Source organism: Rattus norvegicus, chromosome 20 (genome assembly GCF_021556685.1).
Source record: "Rattus norvegicus strain SHRSP/BbbUtx chromosome 20, alternate assembly SHRSP_T2T, whole genome shotgun sequence".
Lineage (NCBI taxonomy): Eukaryota > Metazoa > Chordata > Mammalia > Rodentia > Muridae > Rattus > Rattus norvegicus.
In genome coordinates, this window is record NC_141553.1 from 12,334,040 (window position 1) to 12,347,838 (window position 13,799).

General features: G+C 53.0%; 1 protein-coding gene across 9 annotated transcripts in view; it reads left to right on the forward strand.

Moving 5' to 3' along the window:
• Col18a1 (collagen type XVIII alpha 1 chain) overlaps positions 1-12,653 on the forward strand; it is a 159,397-nt gene extending 146,744 nt beyond the window's left edge. For 4 of the 9 annotated variants that reach the window (XM_087598405.1, XM_087598403.1, XM_087598399.1 and 1 more), the window contains 13 exons: positions 1,310-1,378; positions 1,814-1,856; positions 2,390-2,452; positions 5,781-5,824; positions 6,134-6,262; positions 6,900-7,044; positions 7,124-7,197; positions 7,463-7,594; positions 7,698-7,730; positions 9,079-9,348; positions 9,904-10,101; positions 10,623-10,738; positions 11,457-12,653. In XM_087598405.1, the coding sequence (XP_087454531.1) occupies positions 1,310-1,378; positions 1,814-1,856; positions 2,390-2,452; positions 5,781-5,824; positions 6,134-6,262; positions 6,900-7,044; positions 7,124-7,197; positions 7,463-7,594; positions 7,698-7,730; positions 9,079-9,348; positions 9,904-10,101; positions 10,623-10,738; positions 11,457-11,670 (1,530 nt within the window). In that variant the 3' untranslated portion in view covers positions 11,671-12,653. 9 annotated transcript variants of the gene reach the window in all.
• The last annotated feature ends 1,146 nt before the right edge of the window (positions 12,654-13,799 follow it).

Sequence of the window (13,799 nt, forward strand, 5' to 3'; positions counted from 1 at the left end):
TGATTGCGTCTGGCCTGTGGCTCCTGCCTCCCATCCATTTTGCCCAGAGCATAGAGATAGGCATGGAAATCCAGATATAAGTATTTCAGAGAGTTCACACTCCTGATTGGTCATTGCTGCTCTGGGTTTCTTGTCCGCTGCCTTCTCTGTGGACTAATGCCTACCAGCACCAAGCAAAATGGAGAGCAAACTGCAGCGTCTGCAGAGCTGCAGGACTGGCTCAGTCACAGACCAGCCATGTCCTTCCCAATGCCAAAGACTGCCTCTTGGATTTTATCCTCAGTTGTGATTTCCAAAATCAGGTTGAATACTGTTCCTTGCGAGGATTGTGTCCCTCAATCGGAGGTGCCAGCAAGAGCACAAATGTTCAGGCTGGAGAGATGGCTCAGCGGTTTAGAACACTGGGTGCTTTTCCAGAGGCCCTGAGTTCACTTTCCAGAGTTCCTCTAGTTCAATTCCCAGCAACCACATGATGGCTCACAACCACCTATGATGGGGTCTGACACCCTCTTCTGGTGTGTCTGAAGACAGTGGCAGTGTACTCACATGCATAACATAAATAAATCTTTAAGAAAAAAACACACAGATGTTCACAGCTGTCTTGGGGACAGCAGACAACGCAGGGTATCCTAGTGGGATGAAGAAGCCTCGGTCATTCTTTTTCCTTACCTGGGTCCTCGGGGCTTACACAGAGGCTCTTTGCAGAGGCAGCATGTGACTGTTGGAGTTAGGCTGTTCCTTACCTTGAATATGTAAAAATAAGATGTCATTTATTCATGCCAAAGCCTTCTTGAGTGACCGAGCTCCAAGTTTGCAGCTAGGGATCTCAGGAGAAAGCAGGACTACTTGTACTTTGGTTATCCATAGCTCATGTGACCCCTATATGGCTTAAGAACACCCTAGGCAGGGCTAGAGAGATGGCTCAGTGGTTAAGAGCACTGACTGCTCTCCCAGAGGTCCTGAGTTCAAATTCCAGCAACCACATGGTGGCTCACAACCATCTGTAAGAAGATCTGATGCCCTCTTCTGGTGTATCTGACAGCTACAGCATACAGATATTAAATAAATAAATAAATCTTTAAAAAAATAAAAATAAAAAAGAAGAAGAAGAAGAACACCCTAGGCAGGAAACAGGCAGGCCTAGCTGGCAGGCCCGTGGACCAGAGTCAGAAATGTGTTCTTGCTTTTACATCATCAAACGCATTCAGCTTCCTGATTGAACTGCTTTTCAGCCCGTGTCTGCTCCCCTAGCCTACACTGATGGCTTAGCGGTGACCTTGACTAACTAGAGCTTTCTGTCCTTCCACAGGGACTGCCTGGCCCCCCTGGGCCTCCAGGCCCCCCAGGTCCTCCCGGAGTGCCCGTCTATGACAGCAATGTAAGTGTCCACAGCCTCGTTCTATACAGGCTTCTCGCCAGTTGCTGGCCTTGGAATAGCCTCTGGGATGGGTCTCTAGGGTTGGCTGTCTCTAGGGCCAGGGGATGAGCACTGATCCCACATAGGAGGGAATCTTAACTCTGGGGCTTGGAGACAGTCTCAAGCTGGATTGACCCAGGTCTCTGATCCAGGTGCTGGGGGTGCCCCCAGTTTTACTAAACTTAGAAAGGGAAGAGGTGACCTGTGAGAGCAGATCACCATGGCTAGGATTCTTGATATAGACCCTACCCTTACTTCAGAGCTCCTATGGAAAGGGTGCCGATATGGCTCTGGGGAGGGCCCCTGGGACTTCTTGCCTTGGGGACTCTGGTAGTCATGTTTTTTAGAGCGCTGAATCTCAGCACACACCCCCCCTCTCCCGCTTGGTCTTTGTAGGCATTTGTGGAGTCTGGCCGACCTGGACTACCAGGACAGCAAGGTGAGGACTTCGGGGCTCACATTTCCTTTGGAGGTTTGGGGCTCTGGTAGGGGATGGCCGCAGGATAGTAACGTCAAACTGACTAGGAAAAAGGAAGTTGCGGGACTCAACCTCTCTGCTAGCTCTGAGTATCTTGTTCCTGAGTACCTTTTAGCTAAGTCATGCCTGCAACCATACCCTACCTCTAATGGCGCACACATCTGGAGTGACTGTCCACGGAGTCTAACTAGGGGCACTGATGCTGGGGGGAGGTGACCACCCAAGATTTCTCAGAATGGGTGCGAGAACAATCCCACCCATCAGTAGGGGCACAGGGCAGTGGCTTCCTCTCCCCCAACACATAGCTTTGCTTCCCTCTACCCCTCACACACCATTGCTCCTAATGAGCCCTAATTCTGACTGTGCTCTCCCACCCTCAACCATCGGCAGCCTTTCTGGTCGAGGCCCACCAGGTGCCCACAATAGCTAGGACTGGGGGCATCGTTGGTAGGGGGAGGGACTTTCCCTGATAGCTTTGGGGTTTCTTCCTCCAGGTGTGCAGGGGCCTCCAGGACCAAAGGGTGACAAAGGAGAGGTGGGCCCACCCGGGCCACCAGGTGAGCACGTTCTGCACTACTGTCCAGGATGAGGGTTGTCGGGGACAACTAGCTCTAGAGTTGGGGACCAGACACCCCCTATACCATGGTTGCTGTCCAACCCTCTGGAGGGACAAAGCGCTTTCTTAGCTCACCCAGTCTTGATTAGAGCTGGATTTAGGGACCCCAGTCAGCATTTCAGGGCTAGGGCCTGGGGGTTGGGGTGTGTGTGTGTAGGGAAGAGCAGCTCAGTGAGATGTCCCTGTCACCCAGCTCACTGATAGAAACAAGCAGGGTTGTTCTTCCCAGTGAGCAGTGAGCATTCCCTGCCAAGCATCCATATTGGTCTGACCAACGTCCACCAAACTCATCTAGGAAAGCAGGTTAAGAGTTGAGAAGCCTCACTTGGGAGCTGGTGGTGAACACCTTTAATCCCAGCATTCAGGAGGCAGAGGCAGGAGGATCTCTGAGTTGGAGACAGCCTGGTCTACAGAGGGAGTTCCAGGACCGTGACACAGAGATACTGTGTCTTAAAAAACTAAACCAAACCAACCAATCAAACAAACAAAAACAGCTGAGGCCACCCGCATCCCCTACCCCCAGCCCACAAAATGTTGGTGTGTTTGTGTGCTAGTGGGATCCTGCCAAAGCAAAGCAAAACCAAACTCTGGAGCCCCAAATTCTGCCTGCCAACAGCACTCACCATGAGTGGCATTATAAGGAAGACAGATGCTTGAACAAAGAACCAACCAGAGAGGGGCTGGGGATTTAGCTCAGTGGTAGAGCGCTTGCCTAGTAAGCCCAAGGCCCTGGGTTCGGTCCCCAGCTCCGGGGGGGGGGGGAGAACCAACCAGGGTGTGTGACGGGGGGGGGGGGGAAGGAGGGGGTGGGGAAGAGAAGAGAAGAGAAGAGAAGAGAAGACACCAGACGAGACCAGGTACCTCCTGGGAAGTTGTTACCAAGACTTAGAGAACACCATGTCCCAGACCTAAAAGAAAAGAGAATCATCTCAGAGAAGAGGGCTGTCTGGTCTGGTAAACCTTGGGATGTGAGAGTTTGGAGTACCATGGACATGACCTGCTGAGACAGTACGGGTAAGCTATGAGGGGCCAGCTCAGCGCCCAGACAGTGGAAAACCAGAAAAGAGAAGCTCCCCAGGGGAGGGAGGACACAGCAATCATCTGGCACGCTCGTTGCTAGACAATCAAAGGTAAACAGCAATTAAGGGCAAAATGGCTCCATTTCCAAAGATCTGCAATAATTCCCACAGTCAAAAGATGCCCAAGAAAACTGAAAACTGGCAGAAATGAGTAAAGCCAGAAGACCCTGAGCGCTTCAGAACATAAAGGGGGGGGAGGTAGGGGGGCGGCTGGGCTCTGATGTTCCACATCAGAATTCACACAGGATGCCACAGTATGACCCTGTCCAAAGAGGACAGTCTGAGCATCAAACAGCCTGCTGCACAGGGCAAGCCTCCTGGGGAAAAGCAGTCCCAGAAAGGGCTGGGAGGTGGGAAACAGCTGACTGACCCAGCAGGAAGAATCCAGGGTGCACAGCCATAGGCCCAGACTCTCTGGACCATTTCTCTGATGTTTGGCTGGGGTCAAGGGTACAGATGAACTTGCCAAAACCAAGAATGTGCAGCTGGATGTCTGACGGAAAAATAACAAGAATACAGAAGAAAGTTTGACGCAAATCAAGACGAAGGAAGGAGAAACACAGAGCAGGGACAGCTGAGGAGAGAGAAGACAGAATAGATTTAAACTCAGGTTTTCAGTGGCTATGCATGGGCGCTTCTGTCCGCAGCCAGGACGGGCGTGGACTGGCTGCCCAGAGAGACAAAGGGAGACCCCTTCCTTAGGATGGGCAAGCTAGAAGGTGGGGATGGAGGGAATTGTGCCAGCAAGATGTGCCCCGGACAATTTGCGTCTGTCACCAAGTGCATCTTGGGAAATGTGGCTGGGAATAGAAAAGCGCTCGTCTTGATCAAACTCAATCTGCCAGGACAATCCAGGAACTGAACTCATTCACCTACAGTAGCAGACCCTCAGTATACAGAGGAAAAAATGGACAGACGTTTTTAAAAAAAAAAAGAAGAAAGAAAGAAAGAAAGAAAGAAGAAAGAAAGAAAGAAAGAAAAAGAAATTGAACACGGAGACAGAAGGGTTCATCGGCCACCAATGTGTGTCCACATTATCTCTGGCCACAGGCCACCACAGGGATCGGTCCCTGCAGTGGGAGGCAGTCTTGTGAATGTAAAAATCCCTGCGGTGAGCGTCTGCCCTGGAGGATTGGTTCAGGCAGCTTGCAAGTCAAAGGAGAAACAAAAGACCCTAAGGCAGCCTGGGCTGGGATGCTGGTGAAGCCTGTCTTAGAAGCTGGAATAACTGAGTCAGTGGGACACCTCGATATATAGGCCACAGGATCCCATAGACCACAACCTCGTTCTACAGAGGTCCTAGGATAGGGGCTGGAGCTTGGGTCCTACTAGTGGCAGCTGTCACCTCCCAGGTGACAGCCCTGTAAGATAGCTAAGCATCGGGGCTCAGGACTACCTTATACAGTGGCAAGAGGCCTCCAGAAGGTAATTCCACAAGGCAAGGACTCCGAAGAGGGCAGCAACAGGAAAAAGTGACCCAAGGTTGCTCTCCCTGAAGGAATGAACTAACCCTTTGTTCACAGAGTTACAGGCCTTAAATGGAATGTCTCCGAGCCTTCCACCCAAGTGTACTAGAAACCAAACCCTCATATTTGATGAGGACAAGAAGGTGTTCCCCAGACAGAAATAAGTGAAGTTATGTTTTATTCATATGTGAAGTAAGAAAAAAAAAAGATCAAGTTACTTCTCCAGAAGAGGCCAAAACATCTTCCTGCCTCCGTAGGCAAGAGTCAACAAAGAGGAAATGGCCCAGAGGAGGGAGGAGCCCTGGGCCCTGCTGACTGACCCTAGGCCTGAGGGCACAGGACCAGGCTTCTTGAAGCGTGGAGACCAGGGGAAGAAGCCAGTTCACACAGCGGGTCTTTAATGCACACCCCCCCATGGGGATCCGTGGGAGACTGTCAGAATGAGGGAGCGCATCTCTCCAGGCCCCCTGGATGGTGACGGATCAGAAGGGCCATTGACCAGTCGTGAACATTTACAAACGCAACTCTGAAACAAAACAAAACAAAACAAAACAAAACAAAACACCATGACCAAAAAACATTATCTTTAAAAAAAAAAAAATCCATTAACGTGGGGTAAATGTAAGAAAATTTGTGGTCCTCACACAAATCAAGGGAGGCGGGCGGGGTGGGGGAAGGGAGTGCAAACCTTATAGGATCCTAACCTACCCAATCCCCCCTGCAGGGCAGTTCCCCATTGACCTCTTCCACCTGGAAGCCGAAATGAAGGTAGGTGAGGTTGTTGGTCAAGGTGGGGCCACGTGGATGTCCTGATTGGGTGGCTGATATCCGGGCCGGTGCCTTCGTCCCTGCTGACAAGTGTCTAATGACATCGAGCCATTCTACGCTGGCCTTTTGGTAGTGTCGGCTGGACACTTGCTGTCCCTTGCCAGTGGGGGGTGGGGCTGATACAGCAGGAGGTTCGAGCTGAGCTGGATCTGGGGGTGGGCGGGGAACACCAAGGACCAAGGAGGTGCCCATGACTCATGGGGTCGGTGCTGACCTGTAACCCTCATCTGCCTCCGATAACCATTTTAGGGGGACAAGGGAGACCGAGGGGATGCTGGACGGAAGGGAGAGAGGGGAGAGCCTGGGGCTCCTGGTGGTGGATTCTTCAGCTCAAGTGTACCTGGACCACCTGGCCCACCTGGATACCCTGGAATTCCGGTAAGCCCTCCCCGACCCCACCACCAGGCTTCCTATAGGTGTTCACACACTGTGGGCTTGGGCACAGTCAAGGGACACATCATGCTTGGTTGTATATCTTGAAAGACTCAGACCGGGCTTGGGGATTTAGCTCAGTGGTAGAGCACTTGCCTAGGAAGCCCAAGGCCCTGGGTTCGGTCCCCAGCTCCGAAAAAAAGAAAAAGGAAAAAAAAAAAAAGAAAGAAAGAAAGACTCAGACCAAACCCTGTAAACTTAGCTGCCCGAGAACCCACATTATTAGCTTCTCTGTGAGCGTGAGGCTGGGTGGGCACATGGGCAGGCTAGCCTTGTGTGTCTGTGTTATGGTTGTTCTTTTGCTGCTGTCCCTAGCTTTGAGCAGCACTGAGCAGCCCCAGGGGTGGGGCATCACAACTGTCATGATGACTCAAGGGAACAACGGGCCTAGCTTCTGACTGGAACACTGGAAGATCTGGGGCTGTTCCTTTGCCCTGGGACCATATCTCTAACAAAACAGGCCCTGTGGTAGGCAGGACTATATAGGTCTTAAAGACGACTTCTACCTCTGGGGCTATGAGCAATTACAGTCCCAGCCTAGGGTACACAGGGTACCGATGAAGGTCTTCTTTGTTGTTCCTAGGGTCCAAAAGGAGAGAGCATTCGGGGTCCGCCTGGCCCTCCTGGCCCGCAGGGACCTCCTGGCATTGGATATGAGGGGCGCCAGGGCCCCCCAGGACCTCCAGGACCTCCAGGACCTCCCTCATTCCCTGGCCCTCATAGACAGAGTAAGAATGTGGAGAGTGGATCTGGGTTGCCGAGGGCTGCCCATGTAGACAGGAGTTTCCAACTTGATTTCTCTTGTAGCTGTCAGTGTTCCTGGTCCTCCAGGCCCACCTGGCCCCCCAGGTCCCCCAGGAGCCATGGGTGCCTCTGCTGGGGTAAGTGTCCAGTTGGCCAAGGTCTGACAATCTGGAGTAGGGGTGGGGAGGCAGATGGCATGTCAGGAAATCTTCGCCACCAGTCTGAATGGGTGTAGAGTTCAGTGTCTGAGAGACTATAGGGTCCCCAAGGCGTTTACTATAAGCTCCATTCCTCTTACTTGGGGACCCTATACCTACTCAGAGTCACCCTCTGGCCTCCTTAATGGGAGCTCTGGGTGCTCTGGGCAGTGGGTCTCACATTGCACTTGGGTCGGGGTTCTAGCAGGTAAGGATCTGGGCTACATACCAGACCATGTTGGACAAGATACGTGAGGTGCCAGAGGGCTGGCTCATCTTTGTGGCCGAGAGGGAAGAGCTCTACGTACGGGTTAGAAATGGCTTCCGTAAGGTGCTGGTGAGTTCTCAGGGGACCCTCTTCCTGTGGGAGGGGCCGTGGGAAGAGGGCTACAGAGGAGAGGCCCTGGCCTAGAATAACCCCTGCTGTTGTTGTCTTTCAGCTGGAGGCCCGGACAGCCCTCCCGCACGGGACGGTAAGGAGCGTCCCCCCTCCATTTGGCTGTTAGAAGGATAGCAGGGGCCACGGAGCACAGGAAGGCCAGGACTTGAGTCAGTGCCTCCTCGAGATCGGCATTGTTACTTGAAGTTCAGGAAGCAACTGTGTGTGACTGGAGGTTGATGACGGGGCCCCTGCAGTGCAAGGAGTGGGCCACAGGGCAACTTCATTTTTCAGTTTGGAGTGAGCGGATTTACAGAGTACGCAGCAAGCTGGAAGTGAAAGAATAATTAACAGGAGGACAGATAAAAATTAAAGCACCGTCAAACTGAGTACTCAAAACACACAGCAAAAAGCTGGTGACTGGGAGGCCCCTTTAAGGCAGCCGGCTGGAGTTCCCAAGAGAGTCGTGGGCAGAGGCCCTTGGGTGAGGCCTCCAAAGGGGGGAAAAAAAAAAACCCAAACAGATGACAACAAGTAGAAATGCCATCACTAAGTTAGGCTCTCAGAACTTCAGCAGAAACTGACTGGGGAAGTCGGGGCACGGGCTGGAGATCCCCATTAAGCCCCATTGATATTTATTGCCATAGGATTAAACAGTGGTCACCTTGGTTGAAAATGGTTGACCTCTAGCTGTGCTCAAGGGCACTGTGTTTTGCTCTTGGCCTGTTTTGCTGTTCTCTCCATGCCACAGCGAGTGGGGCCATCTCCAGACAAGGGACCTTTGTCTTTGTTAGGATTTTACTGCTATGACCAAGCCATGCCCAAGCCAGTTCTTATAAATGACAACATTTAATTTTGGCTGGCCTACAGGTTCAGGGGTTCAGTCCATTATCATCAAGGTGAGAACAGGGCAGCATCCAGGCAGACATGGGGCTGGAGGAGCTGAGAGGTCTACATCTTGTTCCAAAGGCAGATAGGAGGAGACTGGCTTCCGGGCAGCGAGGACAAGGGTCTTAATGCTTATACCCACAGTGACACACTTCCTCCAACAAAGCCACACCTACTCCAGTAATGCCACTCCCTGGTCCAAGCATGTAAAAACCATCACAGACTTTGGAGGGTGCTTTGGGGACAAATAGGTTTGGGTGTCAAATAGGGGGTAAGAGGCAACTCCAGGGCCAGCCTCCCAGTGACCTCAAACGACATGCGACAGCCGATTAAGACAATGTATGTCTTTAGTTAGACCAGTACCCAGGATCCCTGAGGAAGCTGTGCTGAGACAAAACTGTCTTCCTGGCTCAAGCCTGAACCCCAGAGCTCAGGGTATAGCTTCCTTACCACCTCAGGGCCAGCCCTGTCCTGCCTAAGTGTACAGAAGAGACAAAGGAAGGGGATAACTGAGGTGATGAGCTACCCCAGGCATTGTGTATATCCCTTCTTAGGACAACGAGGTAGCTGCCTTGCAACCTCCATTGGTACAGCTTCATGAGGGCAGTTCATATACCCGGAGGGAGCACTCCTATCCCACGGCACGACCCTGGCGAGCAGATGACATCTTGGCCAACCCACCACGTCTGCCGGACCGCCAGCCTTACCCGGGAGTTCCACACCACCACCACCACCACCACCACCACCACAGTTCTCATGAACACCGGCCGCCAGCCCACCCCTCCCCCTCACCTGCCCATACTCACCAGGACTTTCACCCAGTGGTGAGTGTCCAGGGTGACCATCCAGCTCCCAGTCCTGACAGGACAGAGGGAATCCCCCCAGAGCTATGGGTAGGTTTCTGACTGATATGGGCTACTCACCATGTAGGCCAGGGACTTGGCTTTTCTCCGGTGACTTAGTGGTTATCGATGAAATCAAGCTCTTTAGAAGCCAGTCTCTGCTAGTCTTTAATAGAGCAGACAAGAGGGCAGTGGGCTGTGTATATGCCGTGTCTCTGTCCTCCGGAGGGTGGGGCAGCCAGGCATGGGCAGTTGCTCTATAGCCAGGGTGTGGAACAGGCTGAGCTGGCCCTTGTCTCTGCTCACCGGAAAGGAGTATCGGGGCTATCATGGGGGCTGCTGGGACTCCACAGTACCTGAGACTTGCCTCAGATGCTCTAGGCTGAGAGGGGCCAGGAGAGAGGGTTGCTTGAAGGTCGTCACCAAAGTAACTGGTCTCATCCCTCCATGGGCTCTGCCGGTGGGTATGCAGGCCACAGGCTAGAAGGTCACGTGTGACCCTGCTTATCTTGTGACCATCCGTGACCTTTCCGGCAGCTCCACCTGGTGGCACTGAACACCCCTCTGTCTGGAGGCATGCGTGGTATCCGTGGGGCTGACTTCCAGTGCTTCCAGCAAGCCCGAGCCGTGGGGCTGTCTGGCACCTTTCGGGCCTTCCTGTCCTCTAGGCTGCAGGACCTCTACAGCATTGTACGCCGTGCTGACCGCAGCTCTGTGCCCATCGTCAACCTGAAGGTGGGTGGAACCTGACCTGAGGGTTCTAGAAGGCCAAGAGTCTGCCTCCATTTGTACCCGGGCCTGGGTCTGAGGTGTGAAATTCACAGCAGGGCTTACTATTCCTCAGTATTCCCCACCAAGCCCCTTGGATCCCTGCCCCTCCCAGAGCCCCTGGCTCCTTTTCGTGGACATTTCTAGAGGTTCCTTGCTGCTGACCACATAGCCCAAAGGGGCATGGAGTAATTTCTATGTTCCACTTAGCCTACCACAGGACCCATCATGCGACTTTATTCCTGGGTCTTTCCTATAGAGAGCTGGGACTCTCGGGGCCCTTGCAATAGTATTTTCCAGAACCAATGGTGTGGGCTTACATAGCCTCAGGCTTGGGAGGGTCCCTATGGGTTTCTCCCATTGTGATGGGCTTGGAGAAGAGGCTCTCTCTGCCACAGCCCAATGTGTTCCTTGGTCTCTTGTGATCTCCCCTAATGGTCATTCTCCGATGTGATGGATGACTGAGGTCCCTTCTGTGTCTCCTGTAGGATGAGGTACTATCTCCCAGCTGGGACACCCTGTTCTCCGGCTCCCAGGGTCAACTGCACTCTGGGGCCCGCATCTTTTCTTTCGATGGCAGAGACGTCCTGAGACACCCAGCCTGGTAGGTCCCCCAGCATTAAGAGACGTGACCAAGACCTCTAGACCGATAATGGTCAGTACACAAAATCAGGGGACCTAGAACATGGGAATGGGTGATCACCGTATGGTTTAAGCAATGGGGTTGTGTGCACCCTTAAAGCCCCAGCAGATCACTTCATCAGCTGTGGCTTCTTGGCCGTGTAAATGCCACCGATCCTGTAAGGAAGCTTAGCTTTTGGTCATAGAACGCACCTGAAATATTGACCCGCGGCTGGACTGTCCTCAGAATGGTGTCATTTCCCATGTCTCTGCACCTGGCAGATGAGACTCCTGTTTCAATGACCCTGCTCTCTGAGGAGTGACTTGGGGAGCTGGACAATTGTGTCTAGCACAGTACTTGGGCCCTCACCTCCTTTCCCCAAGAGGCACCATAAGGGTTTTCTTGGCCCCTGCATGAGCTGTATGACTAAGCCCTGGTAGTCAAGTACCCTCTTAGCATGCATCAAGGAAAGCCAGTTCTATCTCATCAGTGGAGGAAAGGCCAGCCCAGAGGTCCTCTGGCCCAGGCTGCACCCTCAATACCCTCTGAGGGGTGCACATCTGAGAGGTAGACCTAAGTCCTGTAGGTCGCAGGGGCCTTTCATTGTCCCATTGCCCTGCTTTCCCCAAAGATGGCGACTGGCCTCCATCTTCTCGGTCCTAGAGGTCTCCAGGTAGCTGACAGTCTGTATACCTTGCAGGCCACAGAAGAGCGTATGGCATGGCTCAGACCCCAGTGGGCGCAGGCTGATGGAGAGCTACTGTGAGACGTGGAGGACTGAAGCTACTGGGGTTACAGGTCAGGCCTCTTCCCTGCTGTCGGGCAGGCTCCTGGAACAGAAGGCCGAGAGCTGCCACAACAGCTATATCGTCCTGTGCATTGAGAATAGCTTCATGACCTCTTTCTCCAAATAGGGCCTCTGCCAGCTAAGAGGGCGGACAGAGGCGATGCAGAACTTTGACACAGTGCAGGGAGCATCCAGCCAGCACCCAGGGTCTGGCTAGGATACGACCCTGTGTAGTTCACATTTTATGTAATCGTCAAGAAATAAAAGGAAGCCAAAGAGTATATTTTTTTAAACATTTACAGTAGACTTCCTGCCCTTCCTCTCCTACTTGAACTGGCTAGCCTGTCACGGTTCCTTTTTCCTCCATGCTTGGCGGGACCATAGCTGGACCATAGCTGGGTCTCGGCAGAAGGCTGATGACCTAGAGTTACTGTCTAAGACCTGCAGACTTTGCTCTAGCCTGGCGTCTTTCTGTGCAGACACTTCACAGAGCAGTCACACGCACGTGCTGGGGAGAGCACAGGGCAGTTCAGGCTCCCCTCTCACCGTCCAGTGGCTGTGGCCAGTTGTACAGGCGGGCACCTGCTCATCCATGTGGTAACTGGCTCTCCTCATGCTTGAGGAGTGGGACCCAACTCTCCCAACTCCCCCACTTCCTGCCAGAGCAGGTTTCCAAGTTCACAGTGACCCCATATCTGACCCTGTTTCCTGTCACCGTGGGCAGAGACCAGGAATGTGGCCAGATTCAGCCTGGTGCTCATTTTTTTTCCTGAGGGCCATACACGACATGGGGCTTGTCACTCAGAGTGGCTTCTCTGGTGACCCCTGAGATCCCATCCAGAGCAGAACCCAACCCCAGCCAAGCCCAAGAAGAGCCTTGTCCTCGCTCTTCAGTCTGAAGTCCGCAAATCTCTCAGCAGCCGCGCAAAGGCACTTGTCCTGTGGAGGGACTTGTGTGCTCAGGGCCACAAGTGGTCAATCAAAGCCACTGTGCCTGCCTCGGGCTCTGCGTCCAAGGATTGGGACAATCCAATGGGGCTGGTTCTGTGACAATGTGTGATCTGAAGCCATTTCAAAGAGGCACCAAATAAAAATGACCTTTTATACAGACGCTTGATTTATATAAACTGTCTTCCCTATTACGAAAGGGGCAAATCATCCTCCATGATGAGACCGGGGAGAGCCTCCGTCCCTGCGCTTGCTAACTGGAGTCCTACTCAGGGAGCATAGGTGAGGATGGATGAGTCGTGTGTACGTGGATACAGGCCTGTATGCACACGCATGAACAGGCAAACTCGTGCATGTGAGTACACAGGTGCACATTGTGTCGGGTGTGTAGACCTACATGTTTGGCGGGTACAGTTAATACACGCGCACGGGACCATCCATGCCTTATGTGCACAAGTGTGCACAGGTGTCCGGCGGCATGCGTGGATGCGTGGTCTATAGAAGTGTGTGCACGGTGTGCAAAGGGGTATGCAGGTGTGTTTACACACAAAGGTGTGCAGGCATACGCATGTAGTATGCAGACGTGTGTAGGTGCTGGCAGTACCCTCCCCCTGGTATCCGGCAGTGCCCACGTGGTGACTTCAGAATCACGTGGGGGAGGGGGGGCTAGAGAGAAATGTCTCATCAATTAAGAGTCCTCAGAGGTCTTGCGGTCAGTTCCCAGCAACTTACAACCATTCCTAACTTCGGTTTCCCGGGTTCTGACACCCTTTTCTGGCTCCCACAGTCACCGGGATGCATGCAAGCGAGCGCTCGTGAGGATAAAATAAATTTTTACGTGTTATCTGTTTACTCAGCCCCAGATTCATCCCTTGTACTTGCTACCATGTTCTGTCTGTGCTACCCTAAGGGACTGTGCTGACCTAACAGAGGAGGCCTTGTCCAAAGCCTCCAGCCAAGAACAGCCGGTGGCTGATAGAGGGTTGAGGAGCAGAGAGGTGACTGTCCTCAGCCAATCCAGGTTACCAGGTGAAGGCTACAGGGCCTCAGGCAAGGGTGGGCAGGTGCTGTTTGGAGAGCTTTTGCCCAGAGAGGATTGAGTACCGGCAAGTCCCATCCTACTGCAGGAACCACTGAGGGCTACAGGGGGTGGGCTGGTCCAGCAGGGGTAGCCACACACCATCTCTGCCTGTGGTAAATAAGCATCAGTGGTGTCCTACGTCAAGCCCAGAAGGGATGGAGCCCAGCCCTCCTCAACAAGGCTTCAAAGTGCTGTGGTAGAGCATGGATGTCCTCTGTAATGACAAG